The sequence below is a fragment of the Ailuropoda melanoleuca genome, chromosome 4 (genome assembly GCF_002007445.2).
Source record: "Ailuropoda melanoleuca isolate Jingjing chromosome 4, ASM200744v2, whole genome shotgun sequence".
NCBI classification, from domain to species: Eukaryota; Metazoa; Chordata; class Mammalia; order Carnivora; family Ursidae; genus Ailuropoda; species Ailuropoda melanoleuca.
The window spans coordinates 94,090,176-94,117,263 of NC_048221.1; the positions used below are offsets into that span (position 1 = coordinate 94,090,176).

A 27,088-nucleotide genomic window follows, 5' to 3' on the forward strand; every position below is an offset into this window, starting at 1 on the left:
GAAATTGGAAAATGTAACATAAACATATTATATGACTATGTAAATATATAATATAAATGTAAACCCAGATCAAACATATCTGCATAGCAATGCATGTCATGTCAATCACTTATTAATTTAAAAACTTAAATCAGATCTCAGAGCAAAATCTAACTCCAAAATAAAGAGATTCATAAAGGTTGAAAATGAAAGATTGTGAAAATGTGTACTTGCAAATGCAAATGAAAAGAAAGCAGAAGTCACCATGTTCTTATTAGATGAGAGTGGATTCAGGTCCCCCAAATTATTTAAATGACACAAAGAACGACACTTTAGAATGTTAAACCGTGCAATTCCAGGAGATGACAGTTATGAGAATATCTATATGCTGAATAATACAACATCAGTATTCACAAAACAGAAATTACCGGAGATACGGGAAAGAAATAGTAGGTAGGGGGAGATTATTTTTCTCTCCTCTCAGTTCATGTCAGGGTCAAGCGAACACAAACGTAAGAGGATAGAGAAAAGCAGCATAGTTATTCACCTGACTGAAACCTGGAGCCTGAAAACAGGCTACAACCTTTGGCACAGTTCCAGAGATGGACCACGTAACAGGCCCTGACGAGAACTTTAATACAATTCCAAAAATGGCCTACCACTGATGATGTTTTTTGATTATAATGCCATAAAATGAGAACTTAATAACAAGATCAAAAGCCCAAAAGTTCTCTCCTATCTAGACAATTAAAAAAACAAAAAACAACAAACCTCTCTTTTCGCAGTTGTTGGCAAAAGAAAAAACACAAATTGCAGAATATCTGGGAAACAAGGATAAAACGCTCCATGTTAGAACTTGCTAGTTACAGCTAAAGCAGCATTCAGAGGAAGTTTATAGCCTTAAAAGCTTATCTTAATTAAAGCGAAAGAATGAAAAACAAGCCTCTAGCTCTTTGATCAAAGAATAAAAATAAAACTGTAATTGTGGCATGCCAAGAAAATGAATATGATAACCTTACAATCAAAACAGATGGGACCACGCCCAGGCAGTAGTAAGCGGAGGCGATTTCATAGCAATAAGCACTTTCCTTATCAGAATAGAGGGAGCAAAGTAAATAAAGCCTCAGCTGAAGAAGTTACAAAGAATAAAAAAAAAAACCTTAAGGCAGGAGGAAGAACAAAATAATAAAAATAAAAGCAAAAATAAGGAACTGGAACAGAGGAAATGGTAGAATTTACAAATGAAGGAACTGTCCTTTGAAATGATTAAACCATATAAACAGATCAAGAACATACTCAAAATGGCACCTATCAAATCTTAACCGAATACCTAGTTGTGATTTTTGAGAATCAAAATGCAAGGCAATGATAATGTTTTCCTGATATTTACTCGTATTTTCTAATTTTTACTAATGAACCTGCCTCACTTGCATCATTAATTATTTCTTGGAAGGGACAGAACTTGGGCTAGGCCTAAATGAGGAATAACACTTAGTGTGAGAAGGGAACTTACCTGGCTCGTTTTGGCTGTCAGTTTCAGGTGTAATCAACTTAGCACGTATATTAAGTTTTTAATATCACTATTAGGTACATTTTACCACCGATAGTAGAAAACTGCCGCTTCGTTTAAGCCTGAACAATTCCAAAGCACGCCTCTAACAAAGAGAAGTCAGTGGCTGTTTGAGAGAACTGGGATGGATACACTGAGTTTGCGAATTTAAAGTAGTGCTCAGAAGGCGCCCGTGGCCCTCCGGTGTCTGGTACTTCTGCCCCCTGGGCGTCCTGGACAGGGAGCATTTGTGGCTTGAAACGTGGACCTATACTTTTTCCAGAGTTCTGTCTCAATCTTCAAATCAAATGTCAGTTAACTTTTCATTTGTTTGTTTGATTTTATTCCCTAAAAAAATACACCAGCCTTGTACATGATGACTCCTAGATACCTAGAACGTTGGATTCGCCAGAAAACTGTTCTGTAATGGTGTTGAACACACGTCTTCCCCTCTTCCCCCCTCTCCTGTCCCTCTTGTTCCCCACCTTCCTCCTCTCCCTTTCCTCTCCACTCTTTGCGTCCTTTTAATCTCTGCCTGTGACCTTTCCTCCTCTGTCCTCTCTGTTCTTGGCCGCTCTCCCCTTCCTCTTCCCCTTCCCCTGCTACCTGCCTTTGCTCTTCTAATTTGCGCACGGCCTTTCCCCTCCATTTCTTCTCTGTGTCTTCTCATCCATACTGTCCTGTTTCCTCTTCCGTGGCTGGCCCTCTTCTTTCTCTCTCTCCCTCGTCATCTTCTCTCGTCCCCACGTGTGGCAGGTCTATGACACACAACTGGAGAACGTGGAGGCCTTTGGGGGCCTGTCTGACTTTTGTAACACCTTCAAGCTCTACCGGGGCAAGACTCAGGAGGAGACGGAGGACCCATCTGTTATCGGGGAGTTTAAGGTACGTCCTTGAGGACCTGTCCCTACCCGGGAGGCCTGAGACTGTGAAGTGGCAGCAATAAGTGAAGGGGGCAGGGGCAGGGATACTGTAGTAACTACAGTAATGACCATGGTGTCGATGTTGGCACATGTGGGAGCGCCACTGATGGAGAATCTGATGTGGTGAACAGAGATGGCGGTGGGCTTGGTGGCCTCAGGCTTGATGACTCTGGCAGAGATGATGGTAATGGTCATGAGGGTGGTGGTGTTGGTGATGACGGTGATGAATGAGTTGGCCCCTCATTCTTTTCAGGGCCTCTTCAAAATCTACCCCCTCCCGGAAGACCCGGCCGTCCCCATGCCCCCGAGACAGTTCCAGCAGCTGGCTGCCCAGGGGCCTCAGGACTGCCTGGTCCGCATCTATATCATCCGGGCATTTGGCCTGCAGCCCAAGGACCCCAATGGGAAGGTAACCTTCTTGGAGCTCTCAGCTCTCCCAGAACAGCAGGCTGGGGCACAAATGGGCTGCAGGATGTGGACAGAGCTCTCCCACAGGGAGTTCACAGTAAGCCTCGGAAACCAGCCAAACACACGCAGCGCTGAGAGAGGCGACTGGAAGCAGTTCGGTCAGGGGCCAAGTGCTCTAGGAGGTCAGAGAAGGCCAGGCAGTGCAAGACTTGGCAATCGTGAGGAAGGCTTCGCGGAAGGTCTAGGATTCCTAAGGATGGATGGAGTTCTGGTAGGCTAAGAGGGAGAAAAAAATAGTATTTTAAGATGGGCCAAAAACTTGAGAAGAGTTTGTGAGAGGAAGGTTGGGCATGAGGGTGACGTGCAAGAGGGAGCGACATGGAAGGTGTAGGCCGGGGTTGGACTTCGTCGGGCTTCAGGTTTGGGTTTTTGGGGCACTTGCTCAAGTTTTGTGCCCGAGGCAAGTACCGCATCACCTCACTCTGGTCTTGGCTCTGAGGCAGATGGGGATCTTGCCGGAGGGCAGGAGTCTGGAGCTCTGAGGAGATGGCCGGGGAGGGGCAGAGAAAACTTGGAAAGAGAGAGAGGGGAAAGAAGAGGGACAGGCGGGTTTGACTGGAGTTCAGAGGTAGGAGGGTGGGTCCTCTCTCATCGCCTGAGATGGGTGCAGTCACAGCATGTGTCCTTGAGGCTGTGGGTGGAGGTCTGCTGTCCTATCCCTGGAGCCCTGCCTTTCAAGGTGAGAAGTCATAGCTGGCCTTGCCCTCCTGGAAAGTCAAAGGACAGAACAGAGCCATCCCCAGCCCAGGCACCAGGATGGCCTCCAAGATGTGGTGTGGCCAATGGTCTGTCATAAACTTCAAGATTTCTTTATGCCATGACTGACCTTGAGCACCCTGGTCCCAGCTGCTCCTGGAGGCCTCTGGGGAAGGCCAGCCTGGGCTGGGTTGGGCTGCCAAAGTCTGGCCATCTCTCTCCCTTCGGTCTGCCGAAGCAGAGGTCACAGGCACAACCGTAGCTGCCTCAGTCACATATATAATACACGCTGTAGTGTTTCTGAGGATGTGAGCCTTGCCCTCACCCACCTTCTCCTGATGGGGCAGTGGTTTGGGAGTATGGAGGACTCAGGTACCCCATTCCCACTGCTGGACCGGGACTAGAAGTCTGTGTCAGGGCCAGCTGGTGTGGCGGTGTGCAGGATGGGGCCCGTGGCCTGGCACCATGGCAACCATGGCACCCTGGCAGCTTCTTGATGGCTGGCCTCCTAGCCCCATGGGGGGGGCAGAGGACCGAAGAAACCTCAGAGATGTGTTGGGAAAGTGAATTCGCTTAAGTCTTCCTGTCTCTTCCTTCAGTGTGATCCTTACATCAAGATCTCCATAGGGAAGAAATCAGTGAGTGACCAGGATAATTACATTCCCTGTACCCTGGAGCCTGTGTTTGGAAAGTAAGCTGGGGACAGCTTGGTTCTGGGGGGTGGGGGTGCCAATCTGGATACCCCCAGCCTGGGGCGGGAAGATGTGGCTGTCACTGGGAAGGGGCCAGGTCCTGAGGCAAAGCTGTAGTCCCCAATGGTGCACCCCTGTGGGGGCATAAGCTCCCCTCGCTTTTCATGACGTGCTGAAGGCTGGAGTCCGGGCCAAAGCTCCTACTTAATCTCATAAACAATTACCTCAAAGAGCAGAAATTTAAATGGAAACTCAGAGCCTGCATTTGCTAATTATTATTATTATTATTATTATTATTTTAGATTTACTTTAGAATGATTTTAGATTTATAGAACAGCTGCAAAGAAAGCACAATTTTCGAATGTCCTTCACACTCCATTTCCCTCTTACCTACCCGTGGTTCATTTTGTCAAAACTAAAAAGTCGATAGTGCACTCTATTTCCTGCGCTCTAGACTTTTTTAGGATTTGGCCCCTTTTCCCACTGATGTCTTTTTCCTGTTCCAGGATCTCAGCCAGGATCCCATGTTGCGCTCAGTCGTTGTTGTCTTTCGTTGTTGCGTGTTCGTCTCTCGCGGGTAGACAGAGGAAGAGAGTAAAATGTTCCTGAAATCCAGAACAGGGGAAGGAAGAATCAGGACCCCTTGTGTGGACGTGGCTCCCAGGCATGCTGGACTGTTGCTGCCTGGATGCGGGCTTATTTAGGCTGGAGGGAGGAGAATTACAGAGGGAAGTTGGTGGCTGTTTCTCTAGCCCCGGAGAAGGTGTGTTGTTTTGATATTGTCAAGTGACCCCTTGAATGCGTAAACCAGTGCCTGGAGAGTTCCTTGTGGGCACTCAGGCCTGCGGCAAGGAGCCGGTCAGCCTGGAGAATTGCCTGCTGTCCTGCCAGTGATGAGACCCCGACAAGTTGGAATGAGAGGGAAGGGCTGCAGGGAAGAAGGTGGGGAGGAGCTCTCTGGTGAGCTCTGGTGGCTCCTGGTGACCGGGCAGCAGACTGGGCCCTTTCCACAATGGGGCGGGGGTGTGTCAGGGCCCAGAGCAAGGTGGGGGAGTGAGTGCAGAAACCCTTTCTTTGTGTAACTCGTGTGCTGAGCAAGCCCAGCTCAGGGAACGTAATGAGAACACACCTTTGTTTTTGTCTGCCTGTATCCTGTAGACATTTCTTCAGTGGGGGTTACCTCCCTCATTTCTTGAGTGGAAACTGTGGCAGGCAGGTGACTCTTCTGCTTACTTTTAGACAGTCTGCTTTGTCCTAAACCCAGTCTCAAGGTGCTAAGCAGAATGCCCGCTCGTGGGTAATCACGAATCTGACAGGCTCTATTTAGGACAGTCGCCCCCTTTCCCAGCTGGGTCCACTTTGGGCGTGGCTGCATGCGGCGTGGGGATGTGTGTGTGAAGGGAATGAGGGGGCTTTGCCTCTCTCCCTTTCCTGTCTAACGTCTCCCACCAGCCCCCAGCTAGCCACCAAGCTTCTGGATCGTGCCTGGCCAGGACTAGGGGAGCCCCTGTGAAAGGACAGCCCCATGTGCTCACTGCCCCCATGTTTCCTGGGCACTCTCTGGGTGGCAGTGTTTAAAGCTGATTTATTTTCTCGTGAGCGCTTTCCAGAAAGCCCCTCTGAGCCCACCCACTGAAGCTCCAGGGAGGTGGCGGATGCTGTGGCCCTTTACTGGTGGCCCTTTTCAGATGAGCCTCTCCACAGTCTCAGTGCTGGAGCCCCAGGTCCCATGGGGTCGGCTTCCAAGTGTCCGGTTTGGCTTCACAGTGGCCCAGCCAGGATGGGAGCAGTGTCGCCTCTGTCTCCTCCTCTCCGCAGCCAGCTGCTTTCTCTTCCTTGAGCAGGAGTCCAGCGCCAGGCTTGTACCTCCCGCCTGCAGGGAACTGTTTCAGGGGAAAGGGGGCCGTCCCTCCACATTTGACCTTAGAGGAGGAATGGGGTCTCAGAGCACAGCAGGCGCTCCCTCCTAAGAAATCTCTTCACAAATCCTCCTTCCCGCTCTGCAAACAGGTGTAAAGCCCAAAGTGTCCCCAGAGTGGGTCCCGGGTCATCCCTTTGGTATACTCCTGCCCTGTGGCCCCATCACATCTCTTGCCTCCTGGTGTCCTGGTAGAAGCTTCAGTGTTCACTTTCTGTTCCAATTCATTTGTTCATTCTGGGGTTCATCAGGCAGGGTAGCTACTATATGCTCAGCCCAGATTATTTGGGAACGTCTGACACACACACACACACACACACACACACACACACACACACACACACGAGTCTCAGAAAAGTCCAGTACCAGTAGAGTGCTGGGGTAAGATCTATAGGGGCCCGAGGAAGGTGGACACCAGAGCCACTCTTGGAAGGGGAGGAGGGAGCCAAGGAAGGCTTCCAGGCCCCTGCTCTGGCCCTACTCACCCTCCCTTGAGCACCCGCTGTGTCCCACAACATCAGGGAGCCTGCAAGCACCCTGCTGTCTGCCCTGGGCCCCTGCAGGATGTTCGAGCTGACCTGCACTCTGCCTCTGGAGAAGGACCTGAAGATCACACTCTACGACTATGACCTCCTCTCCAAAGATGAGAAGATCGGGGAGACAGTCATCGACCTGGAGAATAGGCTGCTGTCCAAGTTCGGGGCTCGCTGCGGACTCCCACAGACCTACTGTGTGTAGGTGCACGGGGGCTGGTTGCTCTTCTGCCCCCCGAATCCTGAGCACTTCCCTTGTGCCAGCCCTGTGCCTAGCACTGGATAGGTGTTCTCTCGCTCGATCCAACTCGGGTCTTGTCCCCACTGTACAGATACGGAGACTGAGGCCCAGAGATGTTATGGTCTGTAAGTGGAGGGGATTAGGATTTGAACCTGTTAGTCTGACTCTGAGAACATGGCTCTTCATCATGTTGTAACCCAGCTCTCCTTAGGACACTACCAAGCCCTGCAGAGGGAAGAATGAGGAAGGAGGGAAAGGAGAAGGGAGGCAGACAATGGGTCACGTGGGCCCCAGCGGAGCCTACAGGGATCTGTGTCAGGGGAACTCATGTGTGGCCAGCCCCTGCTCCCTTCTTGCCAATTTGGGTCCCATGTGGGTCTGATTCTCTCAGTCTGGAAATCGAAAATATCTAGGTCCCAACTCTGTTTGCATTTAAACAAGTCCTGCTGTCTCTGGGCCTCAGTGTCCCTGTGTGTCAGGTGGGACCCCCAGTCACGGCGAGGGAGGGCGCCCATTGTTAAAGTGAAGGGTGGGGGGCTGTGCAGGTGGGTGCACAGGCTCCCACGCACCCCTTGGCCCTCGGCAGCGCCTTGGAGGGTCTTTTCTTTGCTTTGTGTTTGGGCCTCAGCTCTGGACCCAACCAGTGGAGGGACCAGCTCCGCCCCTCCCAGCTTCTCCAGCTCACCTGCCAGCAGCGCAGACTCAAGGCGCCCGTGTACCTCACAGACCGCGTACTCTTTCAGGATAAAGAATACACCATTGAGGAAATAGGTGAGCTGCCATGTGACCCGCAGGGCGGGCTCTCCCTCGACCCGAGGGGTCAGGATCACGATTAGGATCAGTTTGCTTCTGGCTTTGAATGGTCAGACTTGAATTGGAATTTGGGGTCCCGGTGACCTCTGAGACTGTTTTCTCCTTGAATTGCACTAGCTTGCCAGCTTGGCCTTCTGGGTGTCTTCTGAGCCATCCTCTCACACCCCCCACACCTGACTCCTGGTTCCTATACCTAAAGCATCCCCAGGGCAGGCAGGAAGCCCTGCGGCCTGCACGCTTGCCCCGGATCTGCCCAGTGCCCCCGCCTGAAAATTCTGCCGCATGCCCCCTGTGTGTCTGAGACATCCGCAGGCCTACATGGTCCCCTGGGAGCTGCTCGGACTCCCTGCGGGGGGGGGGCTCACTCCTGCTGGTTTCGGAGCTGTTTGATGTCAGAGCTGGTGCTGGGGTTATACAGGGGGATGGTGGCTCGGATTGCCCATCCCCAGCCCCCTCCTCCTTCCCAGTCTGCCTTTCCAACTCTTCCTTCCGCTGGTCTGTGAGCCGCGGTGGCACAGGGACCAGGGTCCTACGTTCATAAGAAAGGAAAGCCAGAAGGTTTTGATGGTGAGGTCCGGCATCTGCCTAGTTTTGCAGATGAGGCCATGGAGGCCAAGAGTGGCTCAGTTAGGAGCAGCCAGTTAGGGGCAGACCCAGACCCCTGGCCCGGGGGTCCTGCTGCAGTGCTGTGCTGCTTCTTTTGTGGCACCTGTTAGAGTGGACAGAGCAGTGTGCAGGATGAACGTGTGTGTGTGTGTGTGCGCGTGTGTGAACGTGTGTGTGAACGTGTGTGTGAATGTGTGTGTGTGCGTGTGTGTGTGTGCATGAAAATCCGTGCTCTCGAGCATGGGCACACCTGAGTGCATATACCTGTGTGTGTACTTGTGTGTTTGGACACACGTGGACCCTCCTCCCCATAGTCGAAGCTTTTTTCATGGGGCTCCAGGTTCCTGTGGCTGGCTGCTTGGCCATGCTTGTTTGGGTCAGAAGCACCCCCATGTCCTCATCCCGGCCACGGCACCAGTCCCTGCCCCACTCCCTGGCAGGTAGGAGCTGTCCCTGGGAAGCACCAGGCAGAAGGGAAGGGTGTTCACGTCCAGTCCCGTGTCTTTCCTAAATGAGGGTGTCATCTCGGCTGCTCTGTGGACCAGCGGTGTGACCGCTCTGTGCTTCATTTCTGTCATCTGTAAAACGGGCAGGAAAGCAGCGCTTACCTTCCAGGGTTGTTATAAGGATAGAACCTGTTAAGATTTATGGAGAACAGTGCCTGGTTTCTCTTTATAAGTGTTTGCTGTGAGTGCTATTATTTTAGCTATTTCCCCAAGAGAACAGATTGTGTGAACGGGAGAACAGTCATACTGAAAGCACTTAGATGCCAGATCTGCAAGTAGAGGTTGCAGAGGCTCAGAGTTTGGAGCAGTCAGGGAGGGCTCCCTGGAAGGGGTGAGCTTTGATGGGCAGGGAGGATTTGTATTGGTGGAAAAGAGGAAGAGCTTTATAGACAAGGCTTGGTAGAAATGATGGCAATGAGGAATCTGGATTTTAAAGCTGGAGCCAGTGGACTGTGAGGCTTCCCTTGCAGAGAGTGTGACCTGAGCATCAGAAGGGTGTCTGGGCTGGGGGTGAGGGGCTTCCTGAGGCCTCCAGGCAGCCCCACCATCCCTTGATTACTCAGCCCTGGCACCTTTTTTGTCTTCTCTCTGGAGCAGAGGCTGGCAGGGTCCTGAACCCACACCTGGGCCCAGTGGAAGAGCGTCTGGCCTTGCACGTCCTCCAGCAGCTGGGCCTGGTCCCCGAGCATGTGGAGTCCCGGCCTCTTTACAGCCCCCTGCAGCCAGACATTGAGCAGGTAGGACAAAGACCCTTGCACCCCTGAGCCCTGAACCCTAGCTAGCCCCACCCCAAGGACAGCATGGATATCCCAAAGGCACCCGTGGGGAGCTCAGGATTTGGCCAATCCCTCCTTGACATGTTTTCCCACAGTCTGAGTGGTGACCACTGTTGGTCTATGAGAGGACTCCTTGGGCCTGGCCTCTCCTGTCTTCCTACAGCCCTCAGGACCTGGGGAATGAGCCCGAGCCACCTCCTCTATCCCCATGGATAGAACTCTGGCTTCCCATGGGTCATTCAGAAGCCTCGCTGTTTCAGCCTGGCCTCAGAATGCCCTCCCCTACTATCCGTCATTGACATCCAGGTGGCTGGCATGGGGCTGGGCTGCTGTGGGGAATCCAGACAGGGCGACTGGCACCCTGTGACAGAATGTCAGAACTGTCACTGAGAGCTGTCATCAGGAGGGCCAAAGGCATCCTCCATGCAGAGGGCGGGTGAGTAAAGGGACAGCTGGCCCAGGATTGAGACTGGGAGGCTTCCTGGAGGAGGTGAGCTCAGGGCTGGGTTTTGGAGAAGGAGGAGAGAAAAGGGGACAAACAGAGAAGGGCTGAGGCAGCAGTGAAGGTGCCTTTGTAGACATGCAGGGGACGTGATCTCTGCTGTTTGGAACTGAGCTTTCTTGCTCTTGGTGTGTGGCTGCCGCGCCCCAAAGTGGCACAGCAGGTGTCGATGTGAGCTTTCAGTCTCTAGCTTTGTGCTCTGGAGAAGTTACTTCGGTCCCTGCTCTTTCTCTGTGAAATGGGGACAGAAATAGGACCCAGCTTGCAGAGAGGGAGGGAGCTGAGGGGTGGCAGGTGGAGTGCTCTCCTGTCGTGGAAATCCTCTGAAACTCCTAGGACTAAACTGTGTTCTCTGATCCTCCAAAACCTTGGGCGTGCCATTCCCTCAGCTGGAAACGCCCTTCCACCCTTGTCTACCTGGCACCCTGAGACTTAGCTCAAATATCATCATCTCTGAGAAGCCTACCCTGACCCCCAACCCCCAGGCCCCAGGCCCAAGTTCATCGGCCTGTGGGGCAGCAGACCCACTGCTGCAGTCGGTCCTGAAGTCCCCTGGAGGGCACCTGCTCTCTGCGGGGGGCGGGAGCCTCTCGGGGGCAGGGCCTGGGGCTTCTTCGCCCTGGGCCCCACCTGTGTGGCACAGAGCAGGTGTTGATAGGTGTTGGTGGGATGAAAAAGATGGGGAGAGAACAGGGTTATGTCTCCGTAGGGGAAGCTGCAGATGTGGATCGATCTGTTTCCCAAGGCCCTGGGGCGACCTGGACCTCCCTTCAACATCACCCCACGGAGAGCAAGAAGGTGACTTACCCCAGCCAGGGACTGGGGGATGAGCCAATGGGTGGGGTGGTTGCAGTTCGATGTGAATAGGACCTGGAGGTCACTCTGGGGCCAGGCGTTGGGCCACTCGGGCTGCAGGGCGTCGCTCTTGTGTGGGCCTGGCTAAGTGCCCAGCCAGGCGAGCATCGGGGTCTTGTTGGGTGAGCTGGCCTCTTGGCTTCTCAGTCAAGGACGGCCCACCCTTTGCTGGGAAATCCACGTGGAGTTGAGCCCTTCTCCTCCACAGGTTTTTCCTGCGTTGTATTATCTGGAACACAAAGGACGTGATCCTGGACGACCTCAGCATCACGGGGGAGAAGATGAGTGACATTTACGTGAAAGGGTAGGGAGGCATCCGCCTTCTCACCTGTCCCAGCCCCATGGTGTTGCCCTGTTCCCTTTGGGGTGGTGGAAAGGGGGAGCCTCAGCCTAGGGGAAGGAGGGAATGAGAAAGGAAGGAGGGCCTCTTGGGGGTGGTCTCTGCCTTTGGGGAGTCCTTCTCCCACTGGATTCCTTCTACAAAAATCCTTGGATTGAACTTGGAAGGTTTGAGAATGTCCCTCAAGAGAGAAGTTAGAATGTTTTAAAATTAATGGCACATTTGGTACTGTGTAGAGATTTCTGTGGAATTATTTTTGCTTTATCCCTTCCCGAGTTCATTTACCTTCTTAATTCCTCCTTTGCGTGAGCTGGGGATGCATGCTGTGGTGGACGCCTTAATGAGGCATGTCGTCTGCAATGTTGTCTAGTTGGATGGTCGGCTTTGAAGAGCACAAGCAGAAGACGGACGTGCACTACCGCTCCCTGGGAGGCGAAGGCAACTTTAACTGGAGGTTCATTTTCCCCTTTGACTACCTGCCCGCTGAGCAAGTCTGCACCGTCTCTAAGAAGGTGAGCGCGTGCCTGTCCCCAGTTGCCATCACCGCATGGCAACTACCACCGTCACAGTCTCCCCGCCCCCCACTTCTGCCACTTCTACCATTACTGCCACCATCAGCATTGCTACCCCGCCCCAACCACCCTCACACTGGCGCCACAACCACCATCTGTGGCTCGGTCCAGATCCCGAAACTACTGCCTTCTTCCTGACCCCAGATGAACCAAGCGGCAGGAAGGGTCGCAGGGTCAGAGTGGGCAGAACATTCAAAGGGACACCCAACATGGCGATGGGAGGGGCAGAGAGGCAGACCCCATAGGGAGAGCCTCCTCGGAGGGCCGGCCTCCCCTGTGGATGGGTTGCCCACAGGATTGGGGTGGCTTAGTTAAGTCCCTCCTGTGACATCGTCCCCCACATTTCTGTGTCTGGTGTCTGTGGTCACTGTCCAAGCTGGACACTTACTGGGCGCAGCTCGGGCCTTCCAGGCTGGAAGCCATTGCCCTCCTCCCTCCCTGACCTCATGGCTAGCTGCAGGCCCCTGGGGGACTCGCTGCGTCAGCCGGAGGGCAGAGGTGGGTCCTGGGACCTCAGCTCTCTGTGTCTCAGCATCTCCTTGTTGAGGTCTCATCTGGATGGTAAAGTCTTTTCTCCTGCAACAGAAAGAGCACAAGGCAGGCAGCCTCCCTCCTCGTGGCCCTGCACCTGCCCTTGGGGAGAGCCCTCAGAGCACAGGGAGGCCTCAGAGCTGGGCGGGCTGGAGGCAGAGAGCACCTCTGTTGGAGCTGACTGCCTGCATCCCACCCAGAACCCATCCACCTCGAGGGGCTCTCCATTGGACAACGTGGATGCCTGTCTGGTGTTTAGGTTCTGATGGTCCGATTTCCTTCCCAAGGTGGGGCAAGGCTTCAAGCCGCCAAGCCTCTGCGATGCCTTCCTTCCCGAATGGTTGAGTGGCTTCAAGAAGAGAACTATAGAACGTACTTTCTGGGCACTGCCGAGGTCTTCTTGGCTCTCTTCATTTCATCCTTCCTCATGACCCTTGCCCAGCCCAACACACAGGATCCTCTGCAGTTTAGAGAAACCAAAATGTTCCAGTGAACATTCTGAAACCATCAAACCAAAAAAAAAAATAGGGTTAAACGAGATTAAATGAATGCTTTCACCCAGGGATTGCTGTATAGGCCTGCCAGAAGGCAGAATTTAGCAACAGCCTGGGGTTCTGTGCAGTCAAGGAAAGCCTAGCCTCCTTGTAGGTTTAATCTTATTTGCCTTTGCTCAGTGTGTTTGTCTATCACAAGTTGTTTCCATAACAAAGCAAATGTTGCATTTGTTGGGCGAAGAGCTCCAAATCAAACACACACGCTTCTCTTTGCTGCGGGCAGAAGGGGAGTGGGGGCTGGGAATGGGGCGGGGAGGGCTCAGACATCCTGTCTCAGGGGCTGGGCACACTGGACAACGGACTACGCACGGATGGGAAACTGAGGCTGAGAGATGCCCAGTGGCCTGCTTAAATGGGAGGGGGGACTACCCCCTTGCTGTGACAGGTGGAGATGTGGGCGAGGGGGCACAGGAAACAGGCTTGGTTTTTCCTACAAAGTAGGAAGAGAGAGAATCTCCTGGCACTGTGGCAGGTGACTTGAGACAAATGGAAAAGGCTGGAAGAAGCCATCGTCCTGAGCGAGGGAGCCAAGTGGGGGAGAGCAGGAGAGAAGAGGAACGGGGGAGGGAGAGAGAGCCAATCTCGAGGCTGAGATCTGCTGAGACGCTGAAAGTGCTGAGGGCCCAGCTGGAGCTGCTGGTTAAGAATTTGAGGTGGCTGCATTCTGGCAGTGGAAGAGTTCCATCTCTCTGTCATAGGCCCTGGCAAGGAAGAAGGGACTCAGGCTGACCCACTGAGGCATTGTCCAGAAGCTGGCGCTAGCCTCGGAAGAACGAGAAGCCCAGCTGGGCTGCGGGGGTGGAGAGAAGGAAGAGGAGTCAGGGAGTTTAGGAGAGCCCCCCCGCCGGGGGGGGCAATGGGATTCCATGGGGTGTCATGCTCCAGGAGAGGGTCTCTGAGGGAAGGGGTGGAGGGGGTCAGAAGACGACGAGGAGGCTCTAAAGTCAACCAGGAGAGTGAGGGAGGACCTGGCTTGACCAGGAAGAGCCAGCGGTCCCTCTGTGGGAGAAGGGGCCTAGGAGGCAGGTGGAATGTGCCCATAGTGGGGCACCAATGAACTGGTCTGGGCCAAAGGACTGAGTCTGAGTGTGGGATGGCGTGGGGGTACCACACAGCCTCTGGGCTCCCCAGTCCTGCTGCAGAGCCAGGCTTTTGCCGAGGGGTTCGGGGCCTCTGGCAGGCAGGCCCTCCGGGGACCCCATTAAACCAGACGAGACTGTCGTAAAGCACAAGGGTCTCCTTTCATCCGGCTGCTTTGAACCACCGCTGGTTGTCCCGGCCTGGCTCCCCACCTGGAGCACAGCACACCCACTGGGGCCTGCCTGCAAGTCAGGCACCCACCCTGCAAATAAACAGCTAGTAAAAGGGCCCAGACCGGGAGCATAATGAGCGCCTGGGACCTGGGGGGCCATTCCCCAGGCTGGAGCCCCAGCCCAGCTGCTCCCACCAGGGGCCGTTTGAACCTCTGGCTCATTACTGAGCCCATAAACCGGGCCGGCCAGAGGAGTGGAGGATGCTGGCGGCCTGTGCAGGCGGGCCTGTGGAGCTGGCCATAAAAGCCCCACCAGAGAAGGGAGGCACCTGCAGGAGGGCTGGGGCCCGGAAGAGGGGAGGCACCAGACGGGGGCCAGCTGGGGGCCCGAGCCCCTCGCCAAATCAGGCAGCAGGCCAGGCTGCAGTGGTGTGCTTTGCAAGGTGACCGTTCCTCACAGGGCAGGGTTTTGGGTCCAGGAGCTCTGTGGGTCTGCGTGACTGGGGTTGGCCACACAGCGAGGCTGCGGGCACAGGGCACCCAGGGGCAGGCAAACCCTCTGTGATCAACAGCTCTCCCGGACTCCCCGTAGAGTCTGTCCCCTGAGACTTGGTCCAGGCCCTTGCTGGGACCTGGCATACTGAAGATTTGGCCCCCAGTGTCTGCAGGATTGTCACAACAGTTCCGGTCCTTGCCACTCACTCAGGAAAAGCTACAGCGAGAGGACAGAGAACAAGCATGAGCAGGAAAGCCCCAGGGACAGTCCTTTGGGTTGAGCGTGGCTGAATTCAGGGCTGAGCCCAGGCCTCAGCATGCCTATCCTTATCTCTCAGAGGCTCTACGAGGCCTCGGCCTCGGTGGGAAGAAGCCCATGATAAGGCTCGTCCAGGCTGAGTGGTCTCAGGAAAGCAGGGTAGGGAGAGCGGGAGGGTGGAGAACTTCCCAGCACTGGGGGCTTTTGATTTGCCCCAGAGCAAGCTCTTGGAGTAAAGATGGGGTGGGTTGCCATGGTAAGCTAGGAGCTGGGGTTACTGTCGCCCAGTGTCAGCTCCTTACAGCAGTGTGTCCGGGAGATCCCTCGGTGACAGCTAGGATGGGGTGGGGTCTCCCAGGTTCCCAGCCAGCCTACCTGTTTCCCAAGAGCATGGGGGAAAGCAGGATTTATTTATTTATTTATTTTATTTATTTTTTAAAAAAGATTTTATTTATTTATTTGACAGAGAGAGAGGCAGTGAGAGAGGGAACACAAGCAGGGGGAGTGGGAAAGGGAGAAGCAGGCTTCTCACTGAGCGGGGAGCCCGATGTAGGGCTGAGATCATGACCTGAGCTGAAGGCAGACGCTTAACAACTGAGCCACCCAGGCGCCCTGCAAAATAGGATTTAGAGGTGAGAGCCAGACTCTGGAACCTGACTGCCTGCCTGGGTTTGAATCCCAGCTCACCACTTCTCAGCAGTGTGACTCAGACAAGTTCCTTGCTCTGGTTTCCTCAACTGTAAGGACAGCATGTCCCTTAAAGGTTGTTGGAAGGATAAATGAGCTCAGATTGGCAAAGGGCTAGAACAGAGGAAGTGCAGATTAATATTATTACTAGCGGTCAGACCTTCTGCAAGTCTGCAGATTGTTAACTTCTCCAAGTCTCTGCTCCATCATCTGTAAAATGGGGATGAAACCTCTCTCGTGGCACTGGTAGGCTTCAAGGAGCCATGTCGTGTGAAGTCAGCTTACATGGTTCCTTCCTGGGTCCTCAAACACTGTCTGCTGGCATCTTAGCAATCTTCCCGCCAAGACCCGGCATTGGCAAGTCCCTAAGAGATGTCCCATTCATTGCCTCCTCCAGGCAGCCTTCCAGGTTGGAAGGAACCACTCTTTCTCTCTAATCTTGCTTCCCTCCTTCTTCCTTTGGGCCAGGATGCTTTCTGGAGGCTGGACAAGACTGAGAGCAAAATCCCAGCACAAGTGGTATTTCAGATCTGGGACAATGACAAGTTCTCCTTTGACGACTTTCTGGGTGAGCACTGTCTCCAGTCAGCACCGTTCTACACACTGGGAGTTGACCCAGAACCCCCACTTGTGTGGGCATGTGTGTGTGTGTGTGCATGTGCCATTCTTGGGAAGGCCGGCTGGAGGAGGGGTCCTACTTCCTGTCCTCAGGGAGCTCAGGGTCACTTTTCCCTGGTGCTAAGTATGGTCTGGGGCACAGAGGAGTGCCTGAGGGCCTGTCAGTGGAGGTGGCATTGAATGCCAGGCTACGTGGATGGTAGGAGTCAGGAAGAGAGGAAAGCGCAGGGCAAAGGCGGGGCAAGCATGAGCTGGCTGTTGCTGACTGTCTGGCCTCACTCTTGACGGGATGCCCCCACCTCAACCCCTGTCTAGACGGGGCAGCTGGGCCCAGTAAGTGAGGGGCTTTCCTCAGTCCTCACGTTTGTGCCTGAGTGATGAGTGAACGAGCCACCGTGGCTCCATCCTCCAGGCCCCCAGGCAGGATTCCAGTGGGGCAGAAGTGTGCAGAAACCCGAGCTGGGAGCAGGGAGTGCTGGGCTGGAGGATGTGGTAAAGACGGGGTGAGACGTGGGGCGAGGAGGATGGTAGTATGGGGCCAGCAGGTGGGACTGTGAGTAACAGCCCTGTCACAACTCTAAGAGATCCCTGGAAAGTGTGGTCTAGCCATACGATTGGATATTATTCAGCCATAGAAAGAAAGGAAATATGGTTCCATGCTACAACATGGGTGCACCTTGAAAACATGCTAACTGAAAGAAACCGGTCACAAAAGGACTAAGATTGTATGCTTCCGTTCACATGAATCGTCCACAGTAGGCAAATCCAGAGACAGGAAGCAGCCTGGTGGTTGCCAGGCGTTGGGAGGAGGGGAGTGAGAGTGACTGCTAATGGGTATGGGGCTTCTTTTGGGAGTGATGACAATGTTCTGGAATTAGATAGAACTGGTGCTGGCACAACTCAATATACTAAAAGGCACTGAGTTTTATACTTTAAAATGGTTACATTTTATGGGATGGGAGTTTTAATTCAATTAAAAAAAAGTGGACCTCATGAGAAAGGCTGCCTGGGAAGTCAAGAGTCCTGGATTCTCGGCCCTTTCTGCCTCTTGGGAGCAGGATGGCTCTGGATGGATCACTGGAGCCCTTCCTGGCTTCCCCTGGATTGCTGAAAGGTGAGCTGGTCTTTGCTGAGCCCCTGGGCCCCTGCAGGGGGCGCTCTGAGGAGGGCTGCCTGCTCCAGCAGGGCTGATGAGGAGGGCTGCCTGCTCTTTACATTGTAAGGACACATTACAAGTAATTCCTCCCATTTTTTAAACTGCTTTTTAATTTTTTTATGGAGTCTTTTTGCTTACAGGCTTAACTTTTTTGGGGCATCATTCTGTCAACCTTTTCTTTATGAGGTGAGGCTTCAGAAAATTAATTTTAAAAAGAAAAACAAAGCAAGCTGCGTTTTTTACTGAATGAGAAAACGGTGTTCAAAATAAAACAAAATGAGCTCATCTTTCGTTTTAAAAAATAAAAATAAAGCCATTAAAACGACTACTTTTAACTTCATAAGGTTTATTTTTCCTCCTTCATAATGTGTTTCTAATTACATATTTTGCTTTTTAAAAATATTTATTACTTAAAAAAAAGTAATAGTTAAGATCTATCATCTTGCCATCCAGAGATTATACGATGTTTCCTTGCAATCCTTTGTAGATCATACCGGGGTAATTTTGTGTATAAGTGTGCACACACACACACGGTTTAATATCCTGATTTTTCCTAATGTTATATTAGGACCATATTTAAAATGGGAAATAAACACTCATCTACACTTGAGGGATGGAGAGACATGTGGGTGGGCGGACAGATAGATGAACGCTCATACCAAATTGAACAAATGGATGGATAGAATAATAGCCTGATTAATGGATAGGTGTAGTTCTCAAGAAATGGCGGCTGTGGAGAGATGGAGATAGTTAGATCAACGCAGATGGGTAGATGGAGAAATAAGTGGATGAGTGGAAAGAACGAAAACTAGAACGGTAGACCCCATTGGTGGATACTTACAGTAACCAAGCATTCCACACTGAAAAAAATGTAATCTCTTTTGCCTGGTATTCAAGAATTTCTTTAATTTGGCCTCAGAAAACATTTTTTAGATTTATCTCTTTTACTTAATCCTTTCAGCAATTCACGCTCCAATCCCGTTGACTTCATCATGTTGTTGTGATTGGATTAGATGAAACCACATGAAATTGCTGTTTTTATAGGTCAGAGATAGTTGAATACCATTTTCATGTGGTTCAGCCACGTAGATGGAGCTATACAGGGAGATGATGGATAAAATGGATAAGTAGATAAACCATCTAGAAAGATGGCTGCTTGGAGAACAAGGGGGGGCAGATGAAAAAATGGGCGGATGAACCACAGTGGGGTAGGACTTCCAATCTACTAGGATGGCTCTAAAAGAAAAACAAAAGCAGAAAATTGAAAACAACAAGTGTCGGAGAGGAAGTGCAGAAATTGGAAGCTTCAGACATGCTGATGTGAATGTAAAATGGTGCAGCTGCTGTGGGAAACAGTTTGGCAGGTCCTCAAAATCCCAACACAGAAATTACCAGATGACCTAGCAATTCTATTCCCATGCCCAAAATAATTGAAAACTGAGACTGAGACGCTTGCATGCCCGTGTTCAGAGCAGCACGATTCACAATATTGAAAAGGTGGGCACAACCCAAGTGTCCCATGGACAGATGAATGGAAGGTGTGGCCTCTCCATCCCATGGAACAGCGTTCAGCTACAAAAAGGAGCAAAGCACTAATACATACTTCAACATGGACGCACCTGGAAAGCGTGCTATGTGAAATAAGCCAGACACAAAAGGACAAATATTTTATGAGGCCACCTCTATGAAATATCTAGAATAGGCAATTCATAGAGGCAGAAGGGAGATTAGAGTATCTGAGGGGCTGAAAGGAGGGGGAATGGGGAGTTATTTCTTAGTGGGTACAGAGTTTCTGTTTGGGGGGGATGAAAAAGTTTTGGAAATAGGTAGTGGTGATTGGTGGCATGACATTGTGAATGTAATTAATGCCATTTGATTATACATTTAAAAATGGTTAAAGTGACAAATTTTATGTTATGTATATTTTACCGCAATAAAAGTAATTTAAAAAATGAATGGATGGATGGATCTATAGACAATGGGTGAATGGATGGATTTGTACAACGGAAACTGAAATTGAGCGTGTGGGAAGCTCTGTGAAGGTTGAACCAGTACGAGTAGATTACTGAGCATGCGGCTGCATGGGGAGTTGGGTGGACAGCTGTGGGGAATGAGAGGTGATGGGTGGGGAAATGAAGAGTTTGTGGGATTCAACCCGTGGCTTAGCCCATAGATCCAAGTGGAGGAGGTGACAGTTTTCTTGGAACTGTCCGGCCCCAGGGTAGCCCCAGGCTGGCAGCAGTCGAGAACCCTCTGCTAAAGGACCCCTCTCGGCCGCAGGCTCGTTGCAGTTGGATCTCAACCGCATGCCCAAGCCTGCCAAGACAGCTGAGAAGTGCTCCTTGGACCAGCTGGACGACACTTTCCACCCGGAGTGGTTTGTGTCCCTTTTTGAACAGAAAACAGTAAAGGGCTGGTGGCCCTGTGTGGCAGAAGACGGTGAGAAGAAGATCCTGGCGGTAAGTGCGCTCTCTCCAGCCTGATGCAGGTGCCTGGCTAGCTTCTTCTGTAGGAATCACTGGGCATGTACCTGGTGCCCTCCTTGTCTCCTACCCTGCCTCTTCCTGTCCTCAACCACTGTCATGGTTCTCTTCCCGTTCCCAGCCTTCCACACTGGCTCCTTGAGGCTTGCATCCCAGGAAGCCTATTTAAATGGAAAGATACCCTTCCCTCCTGCGGGCCCTGTGTAATTTATGCTCTGTTACTTGGCCTCCAGGGATCTGTGTCCTGGGCTCCCCTCTGGACCAGGCTTCCAGTGGAGGACCTGGGGAGTGCCTTCCAGGGACCATCCTCTGCTCAGGGGTGCCCTGACACCACGGCACCGTGGAGAACTCTCCTTCTTTCCTCTGGAGAGGAAGTGAATCCCGGACAGTTTACTGAGAAACTGCAGGCAGCCGGCCAGCCCCTAAAGTGGACAGTGAAATAAAATACCCTTGTTGTAGAAGGAATTTTAACACTTATTAAGAAATACTAGCACCTCAAAAGAAAAACCAGCAAAGGACATGCATAGATAATACACAAAAGAAGTACAAATGGCCATGAAACATTTAAAAGGGTTCATTCCCCCTAGTAATTAAAGGAATCATTTTAAATGTAAAAACACTTTTGCCTCTTAAATTAGACATTAAAAAAACCCTAAATGCTCATTGCTGGTGAAGACTTAGAGGCAGACCCCTCCTTTACTTCTGCTGGGAGGACTAATGGTTTTACCATTTAGGGAAGCAATTTGGTAATATATAGCCAGGGATTTAACGATATTTATGCCCTTGGACTCTGTCATCCCACTTTTTAAAAATCTCTCCTAAAGAAATAAACAGACACAATTAAAAATGTAGGCTCTGGGGTGTTTTTCTGCAGCATTATTTATAACATCAAAGAGTTGGAAACAACCTAAATGAACCAAAATAAGTGGGTTACTAAGTAAATTATGGTCAACCATCCCATAGAACGTTTTACAGCCATTAAAAAGCAAACTTTAAAGAATATATAATTGTATAGTGAAACATAGTATATTTCTAAACGAAAGAAGAAAGCTCTAGAACGATACCGACGCCGCGAGATATTGCATATACTTGCAGAGGAAAATAGCTCTAGTACATAAAAATGGGAAGGATACTCGTCTCCACATAGTGGAAGTATGGCTGATGTTCTCCTGTGGGCGTTTCTGTAGATTGCAAATGGTCTACAAGGAGCAGTAGTGCTTTTGTGATCAGAGCAACCCTGTATCTTTAAAAAAATAATCATAATAAAGTGGTCTTATGTCTGTTCTGCCTGGATTCCTCTCCAAGCCATGAGGCAGGGCCTTTGTGCACCTGATCAGGTCCCCCGTGTCCCCTCAGGGCAAGCTGGAAATGACCTTGGAGATCGTAGCAGAGAGTGAGCACGAAGAGCGGCCTGCGGGTCAAGGCCGGGATGAACCCAACATGAACCCCAAGCTCGAGGACCCAAGGTGAGTGCCCAGCCCTTGACCCCTGATGCCCAGGGGGCTGGGAGGGGTGGTCCAGGAGGCTCCCACTGCATAACCATGCAGAGGTCATAAGGCCCACGTGGCTCAGAGGGGGATGTGACTTGCCCAAAGCTACTGGGTAAGTTAGGGGCAGGTGACAGTCATCATGACGGTGAACTCCTCAGCTAATTCGAGAAGCAGGGGCTGTCGGGTAGGTGGTGGTTGTGTGCCGAGCATGTGGTCATGTGGCATAAATATGTTGTGGTATGGAACCTTCCCTGCTGGGTTGTTATTATCCCCATTTTACAGATGAGGAAACAATGTCAGCCAAGTTAAATAAGGTCATTCCACTGGGAAAGTGAAGCTGGGATTCTCACACCTGTTCTGATCGGCTCTGGAGCCCAATCAAGGTTTTTACCCTGATTAAAGCTGCCTTCCATGGCTTACCTGTGGTGTCCATGTGGCTTTCAAATGGCCGTCCAGCCTTAATTTGGCCATCCGTGAATCCCTATCTTCCTACCTCATAGCCCCCTGAAGGATATAGACCAGTCCAGTGGATGTTGAGGCCTTGAGGGCAGTTACTGGGGGCAGGAGGACGGCTGTGGGGGCAGCGGTGAGAGCTGCGTTTGCTGGGTCCCTCCCCACAGCCCAGCTCAGGTCAGGCTGGGTGCAGATGGGCCACTTTATCTTGATGAGATCCTCAGTGCCATGGGGCTGGCAGAGCTGTGAGAGGCATCCCTACCCAAGGATGTTGGGATCTGGGTGCAAGGACAAGTGAGACCCAGTGCGCGCAGTGAGGTCATTACTGAGACACGACACCCTGCATGCTCTTTGAATTGGCGGATGACATAGGGCAAGGTTTTGAGGTTCTCGGCTGTGAGTGAGAGACAGTCGGTTCTCCGGATTCACTTCCCACCGTCCTTCCCTGACCATGGAGCAGCCCTGTGTGTCTTGGCAGGTGGTTTGGCTCCGCGGGGGCTCAGGGGGCTGTAGCTCACCTCATGCGGCAGCCCCTCGCGCCTTCGCCCGCCTCCCACAGTTCCAGTCTGTGATTAAGTTCCGGGTCAGGAAGGGGAGCAGGTGGCTGAGAACTGGGTCTCGGAGGGTGCCTAGGGCTCGGGGGCACCGCGAGGAGGAGGACAGCACGAGCAATGTGGCAGAGGCCTGGAGGACAAGGGCATGCAGAGGAAGAGGGCTGGCGGCCCTGAGCGGGGGCAGGTCCCGGGGCCAGGGTAGGGGGTGCCCTGCTGACCTCTGGGGTCTCCCTTCCAGGCGCCCCGACACCTCCTTCCTGTGGTTCACCTCTCCGTACAAGACCATGAAGTTCATCCTGTGGCGGCGGTTCCGGTGCGCCATCATCCTCTTCGTCGTTCTCGTCATCCTGCTGCTCTTCCTGGGCATCTTCCTCTATTCCTTCCCGGTAAGTCGGCCTGGCGCGGAGGCCCAGACACCGTCTTGGAGGAGCCCCTGGTCTGATGAGGGAGACGGAGCCCCTACTCTGGAGAGTCCCCAGGATGGTAGAGACAAAGTCCTGCCCTGGGGACGAAGTCTTACTCTTCGTCCGGGGGGACTGAGTTTTTGCCTTTAACGGGGAGACATAGGTGTCCTCAGCAAGTGCCTAGCTCTGTAATCCACATTGGCAGAAGGTGAGGCCTCTTGGGCAGGGGCGGGCAGGGGAACCTTCTTGAAGGAGCGTGAGGCAGTGGGTCCGGAAGGGAAGGGTAGGTGTGGATGGCAGAGCAGAAGGGAAGGCCCCCCTGTTTATAAGAATGGCACCTGCTGTGGTCCAGAGGAAGGGAGGTCCTGGCGCTGGAAGAGGGTCCCTGGTCTGCCTCAGGGCCTTGATGGAGTGTGTCCCGCCTCCTGCAGTGGGGTGGGTATGGGGGAAGGTGTGGGCGGGCAGGAGGCAGCCCCAGGAGCCTCTCAACAGGGCACGTTGCGGTGCTGGTAGGAAGCCAGCTGACGCCTGGGAAGGAGCCGCGGGGGCCACTCTAGCAAGGGCGGCTGCACCCCTGGCTTCACCGGGCTCCTCCCGGGGAGGAGTAGCAGGGCCTCTGTTCCCTGTCTGTGCTTCCCCACCCTCACAGCGCATCAGGGAGCCCCAATGATGCTCCAGCCCCCCGCCCCACCGTGTCTCTGGAACTTCAGACTTTGAAGGGTTCCCAGGCTGATTCCTGATTTTTAATGTTCCTTAATTTAAAAAAAAAAACTCTCTCATAAGCAAATTTCAAATTGATATAGAAGTAGAGAGAATAGCTTGATCAACCCCATGTCACCCGGATTGTAATGGCAAAGAAATGGACACCCAGCGAGGGGAAGGGACTGGCTCAGGGCTGCACAGCTATCCGCACAGCTCCTGGTCTTCGGTTCTGGCCACTGTGGGCCTCTGTCCTGCTCAGCACCAGGCTGCCGGCCAGGGGCACTGTCCCCACAGCAGGCAGTCTGCTCTGGGAATTACAATTATGTGTTCATGTGCTCTCTGCTTAGTGAATGCTCCAGGAGGAGAAGGAGGATGGAGAGCTCTCTCCCACTGTGGCTGGCGAGGCCCTATATGAGCAGCGCGCATCTCCTACCTGAGACAGTTAAAACCCCAAAGCCATCCCCTTTAGTCCCTCATATCATGGACGGTGAGGAGTAGCAGGGGAACCATCTGGCCCAGCTGTCCAGGCCCCAGGCTGCTCTCTGGGCCATAAGTGACAAAGGAGGGTCTAGAGCCAGGATGGCTGATGTGTCCGGCTGCAGGCCAGGCCCTCTAAGCCAGCTGTGGTCACCTGGAGCGCCTTGCTGAAATGCGTTCCGGGGAGAGTCGCAGCCAGTTGGCTAACTCTGGCTGCGGGCTAGGGGAGGGCCCAGGTTACAGGGACCTACCTGAAACATGCGCAGTTTGGGGGCCCCTCTTGAAGCAAAGGAAGATAAAATCACGGAATCACCCATATGGGCCTATGGAAGTGCACGTGCCATGTGGCCGCCTGGGATCTGGACTCGGGCCCAGGACTCCACCTTAGTGTTTCCCGCATTGGGGCAGGCCCGGGGTGCCGAGACAGGGAAGTATGGTTTCCCTCGCCGGCCTGTCCTCAGGCTCCCCTCCTCTCATTTTGGGTACGTCTGGCTGCCGCTCAGTCAGGTGAGGGCTCCGTTAAGCACAGGGTGTGCTGTGGGGATGAGCGAGAAGGTGACGAGCTCTGCGCTGCTGGGGAGCGTGTTTCCCCGGGAGACGCAGAGAAGCCGGTGAACAAGGGACAGGGTTAGTGCTCCATCCCGAGGTCGGGCCAGGGGAGTTGAGGGAGAGGAGAGCTGGCGCACACTCTTGCTCCTCAAGGCCGTGGTCCCAGGGGCAGCAGCGGCAGGACCAGGGAGCTGGTTAGAAATGCAGAGTCCTGGACTGGCCCAGGTCTGTGCAGGAGAACCTGCACTGGGCACATCGAGATTTGCGAATCGCTGCTGTGCAGGACCAAGCTCTGTGCTTAGAATCAGACGTTGGCTAGGCTCCGGCTCTGCCAGTGACGTCCTCGGTGACCTTGGCGAGCCTTTCCCATCCCCATGAGGAGGGGGCTGGGCTAGGACTGCTCTGCCCGGCTGCGACTAGCACTGTGGTTAAGGGAGCTCTTTTGCCTTCCCTGGGGGTGCTGACATCAAACCAGCCTTCTCCTGAAGAGCCAAGGGGAGGCAGGTCCCAAGTGTCACCACTGCCCATTCTATGACTAGCTCCAGCCTCTGATCTAGCTGGAGCTAGATCAGAGGTGCCAGGTACTTGGGTGGCAGGCCAGGCCTTGAGAGGTCCAGGGAAGGAGGGCCTGCTACCTGGCCAGGAGAAGGAGGGAAGATTTCCAGTCACTTCAGCCTGTAGTCCCTCATCTCTGGGGCAGCCTTAGCCCCAGGCCCTGTGGGCAGGAACAGAGAAGCTCTTTGAACAATAGCCCTGCTGAGAGCCCCTCTCCTGTCTTGTCGCCCAACTGTGGCATCACTCTCCTTGAGTCCTGCTGGAAATTGTCCTCTTTAAACTACCAACTCTCCTTCCCCTCTCCCAGAGCTGCATGTGAGGGCCAGATCCTAGGTGAGGGGTCCGGGGCTAGAAGGGGCGGCACAGGCCTGAGGCTGCAGACCTTGTTTGTTTGTAGGTCTTTGCTACCACCTGGGCAAATCCTGCTCCCCTCCAGCCAAGTCGCCCGATCACCTGGTGGGTCCTAGACCCTCCCCTGGCTCTTAGGCCTTGGGGGCCGAGGGTCTGGTAGAGAGGGGCCCAAAGCCAGGTCTGTTCCCCTCCAGTTGGCTCAACTTCCCACCCTCTTGGAAATTGCCCTGGGAGGGGGACATGGAGGGCAGCCTGTCTGATTCCTCCCAGCTCCCCCCCGAGAGCCAGCTGGGAGCAGGGCCAGTGTGGGGAGGCAGGAGGCGATCTGGCGGGGAAGGAGCGGCGGCTTTGTTTCCAGAGTTGGCTTTCCTGGGCCGGCGCTGGGGAACATACTGTCCCAATTAGGAGCCTTGTGTTGTGTTGTATGTGTTTTCATGGTTTTTTGGGGGGAGGAGTGGGGAGGGGAGATTCCTCTCGGTCCTGCAATAGGCAGGGCTTAATCAGGGGTGACCCATCTCTGGTGCTGACCTGCATGGTAAGTCATCCCCATACACCCCACCCCTCAACCCTTTCTCTCTGTTGGCTGGATGGGAGTGTGGTGGCCAATGAGCTCATGTGGGTTCCCATGTGGAGGTGCATGGGAGGCCCTGGGGAAAGTCAGGGCCATGCCTTCAGGCCACCTGTCTGATGGAAGAGGCCAGGGCAGGCCTGCCCCTGACCAGGCCCTGGATGATCAGAGTCCTCTTGGCAGGTGGCTGGAGCATGGACGTGGGCCTTGGGTTGGTGGGGGAGAAGACAGGGCCATTCAGGCAGCCGTGGCCCCAGGTTGGAGGGTGCAAGCAGCGTTTCAGGAGGGTGTGGGCTTGTGCGGTTGGCGAGAGCCCTGGGAAGTGGGGTGTTGAGCTGAGTGCCTTGTGGGGGATGGTGAGGGTAAGGTGTAGGCAGGTAGTTGAGTAGGTGAGCCTCCTTTCCCAGCTCTCGCCCCTCTGGCAGCTGTCATCATGTGTCCCTCCTCTTCCCTCCCTCCAGAACTATGCTGCCATGAAGCTGGTGAAACCCTTCAGCTGAGGACTCCAGCCCAGAACTGGCTGCCTTCTCCACCCGGCTTAGCTGAGCTCCGCTGGACCTCCAGGCCTCACCAGCCTGCCAGGGGCGAGCAGACAGACCGGCACACGCTCCAAGAGCTGGCGACATCGAGTCCTGGGATCACCCCCCTTTCATCATGTCTTTTGCCCCCAACCCAACCCTTTTTGGATCAGCCCATATGTATTTCAGTATAAAACAGTTTTAACCACAGGGCCATGTTGGTGTGTGTGTCCCTGGAGTACCTGAGTGAGGTGTGACTGTAGACGACAGCTGTGTCTGGCTGGCTGCGGCGTGAGTGGGGTGTGGGCCCTCTCTGGCTTGGCATTCTGAGTGGAACGTTCTCCTTTGACAAGACTGGTCGGGGTGGGTGGGCTTTGAGGCTGGGTCTGCCTAAAGACCCAGCATGTTCTGGTTCTCCCGGACGTTCCTCCTCCCCCCACCCCTCCTCACTTGGGCTTCTCCT

The 27,088-nt window shown here is 53.3% G+C and overlaps 1 protein-coding gene across 1 annotated transcript in view; it reads left to right on the forward strand.

Moving 5' to 3' along the window:
• DYSF (dysferlin) overlaps positions 1-26,831 on the forward strand; it is a 208,483-nt gene extending 181,652 nt beyond the window's left edge. The window contains exons 42-55 of the mRNA XM_034657277.1: positions 2,285-2,413; positions 2,705-2,860; positions 4,215-4,306; positions 6,789-6,959; positions 7,628-7,770; positions 9,522-9,661; positions 10,912-11,000; positions 11,266-11,361; positions 11,768-11,909; positions 16,216-16,315; positions 19,802-19,980; positions 21,361-21,470; positions 22,740-22,887; positions 26,569-26,831. Coding sequence (XP_034513168.1) covers positions 2,285-2,413; positions 2,705-2,860; positions 4,215-4,306; positions 6,789-6,959; positions 7,628-7,770; positions 9,522-9,661; positions 10,912-11,000; positions 11,266-11,361; positions 11,768-11,909; positions 16,216-16,315; positions 19,802-19,980; positions 21,361-21,470; positions 22,740-22,887; positions 26,569-26,607 — 1,734 coding nt within the window. The 3' untranslated portion in view covers positions 26,608-26,831. The remainder of the gene's footprint in view (positions 1-2,284; positions 2,414-2,704; positions 2,861-4,214; positions 4,307-6,788; positions 6,960-7,627; positions 7,771-9,521; positions 9,662-10,911; positions 11,001-11,265; positions 11,362-11,767; positions 11,910-16,215; positions 16,316-19,801; positions 19,981-21,360; positions 21,471-22,739; positions 22,888-26,568) is intronic.
• The last annotated feature ends 257 nt before the right edge of the window (positions 26,832-27,088 follow it).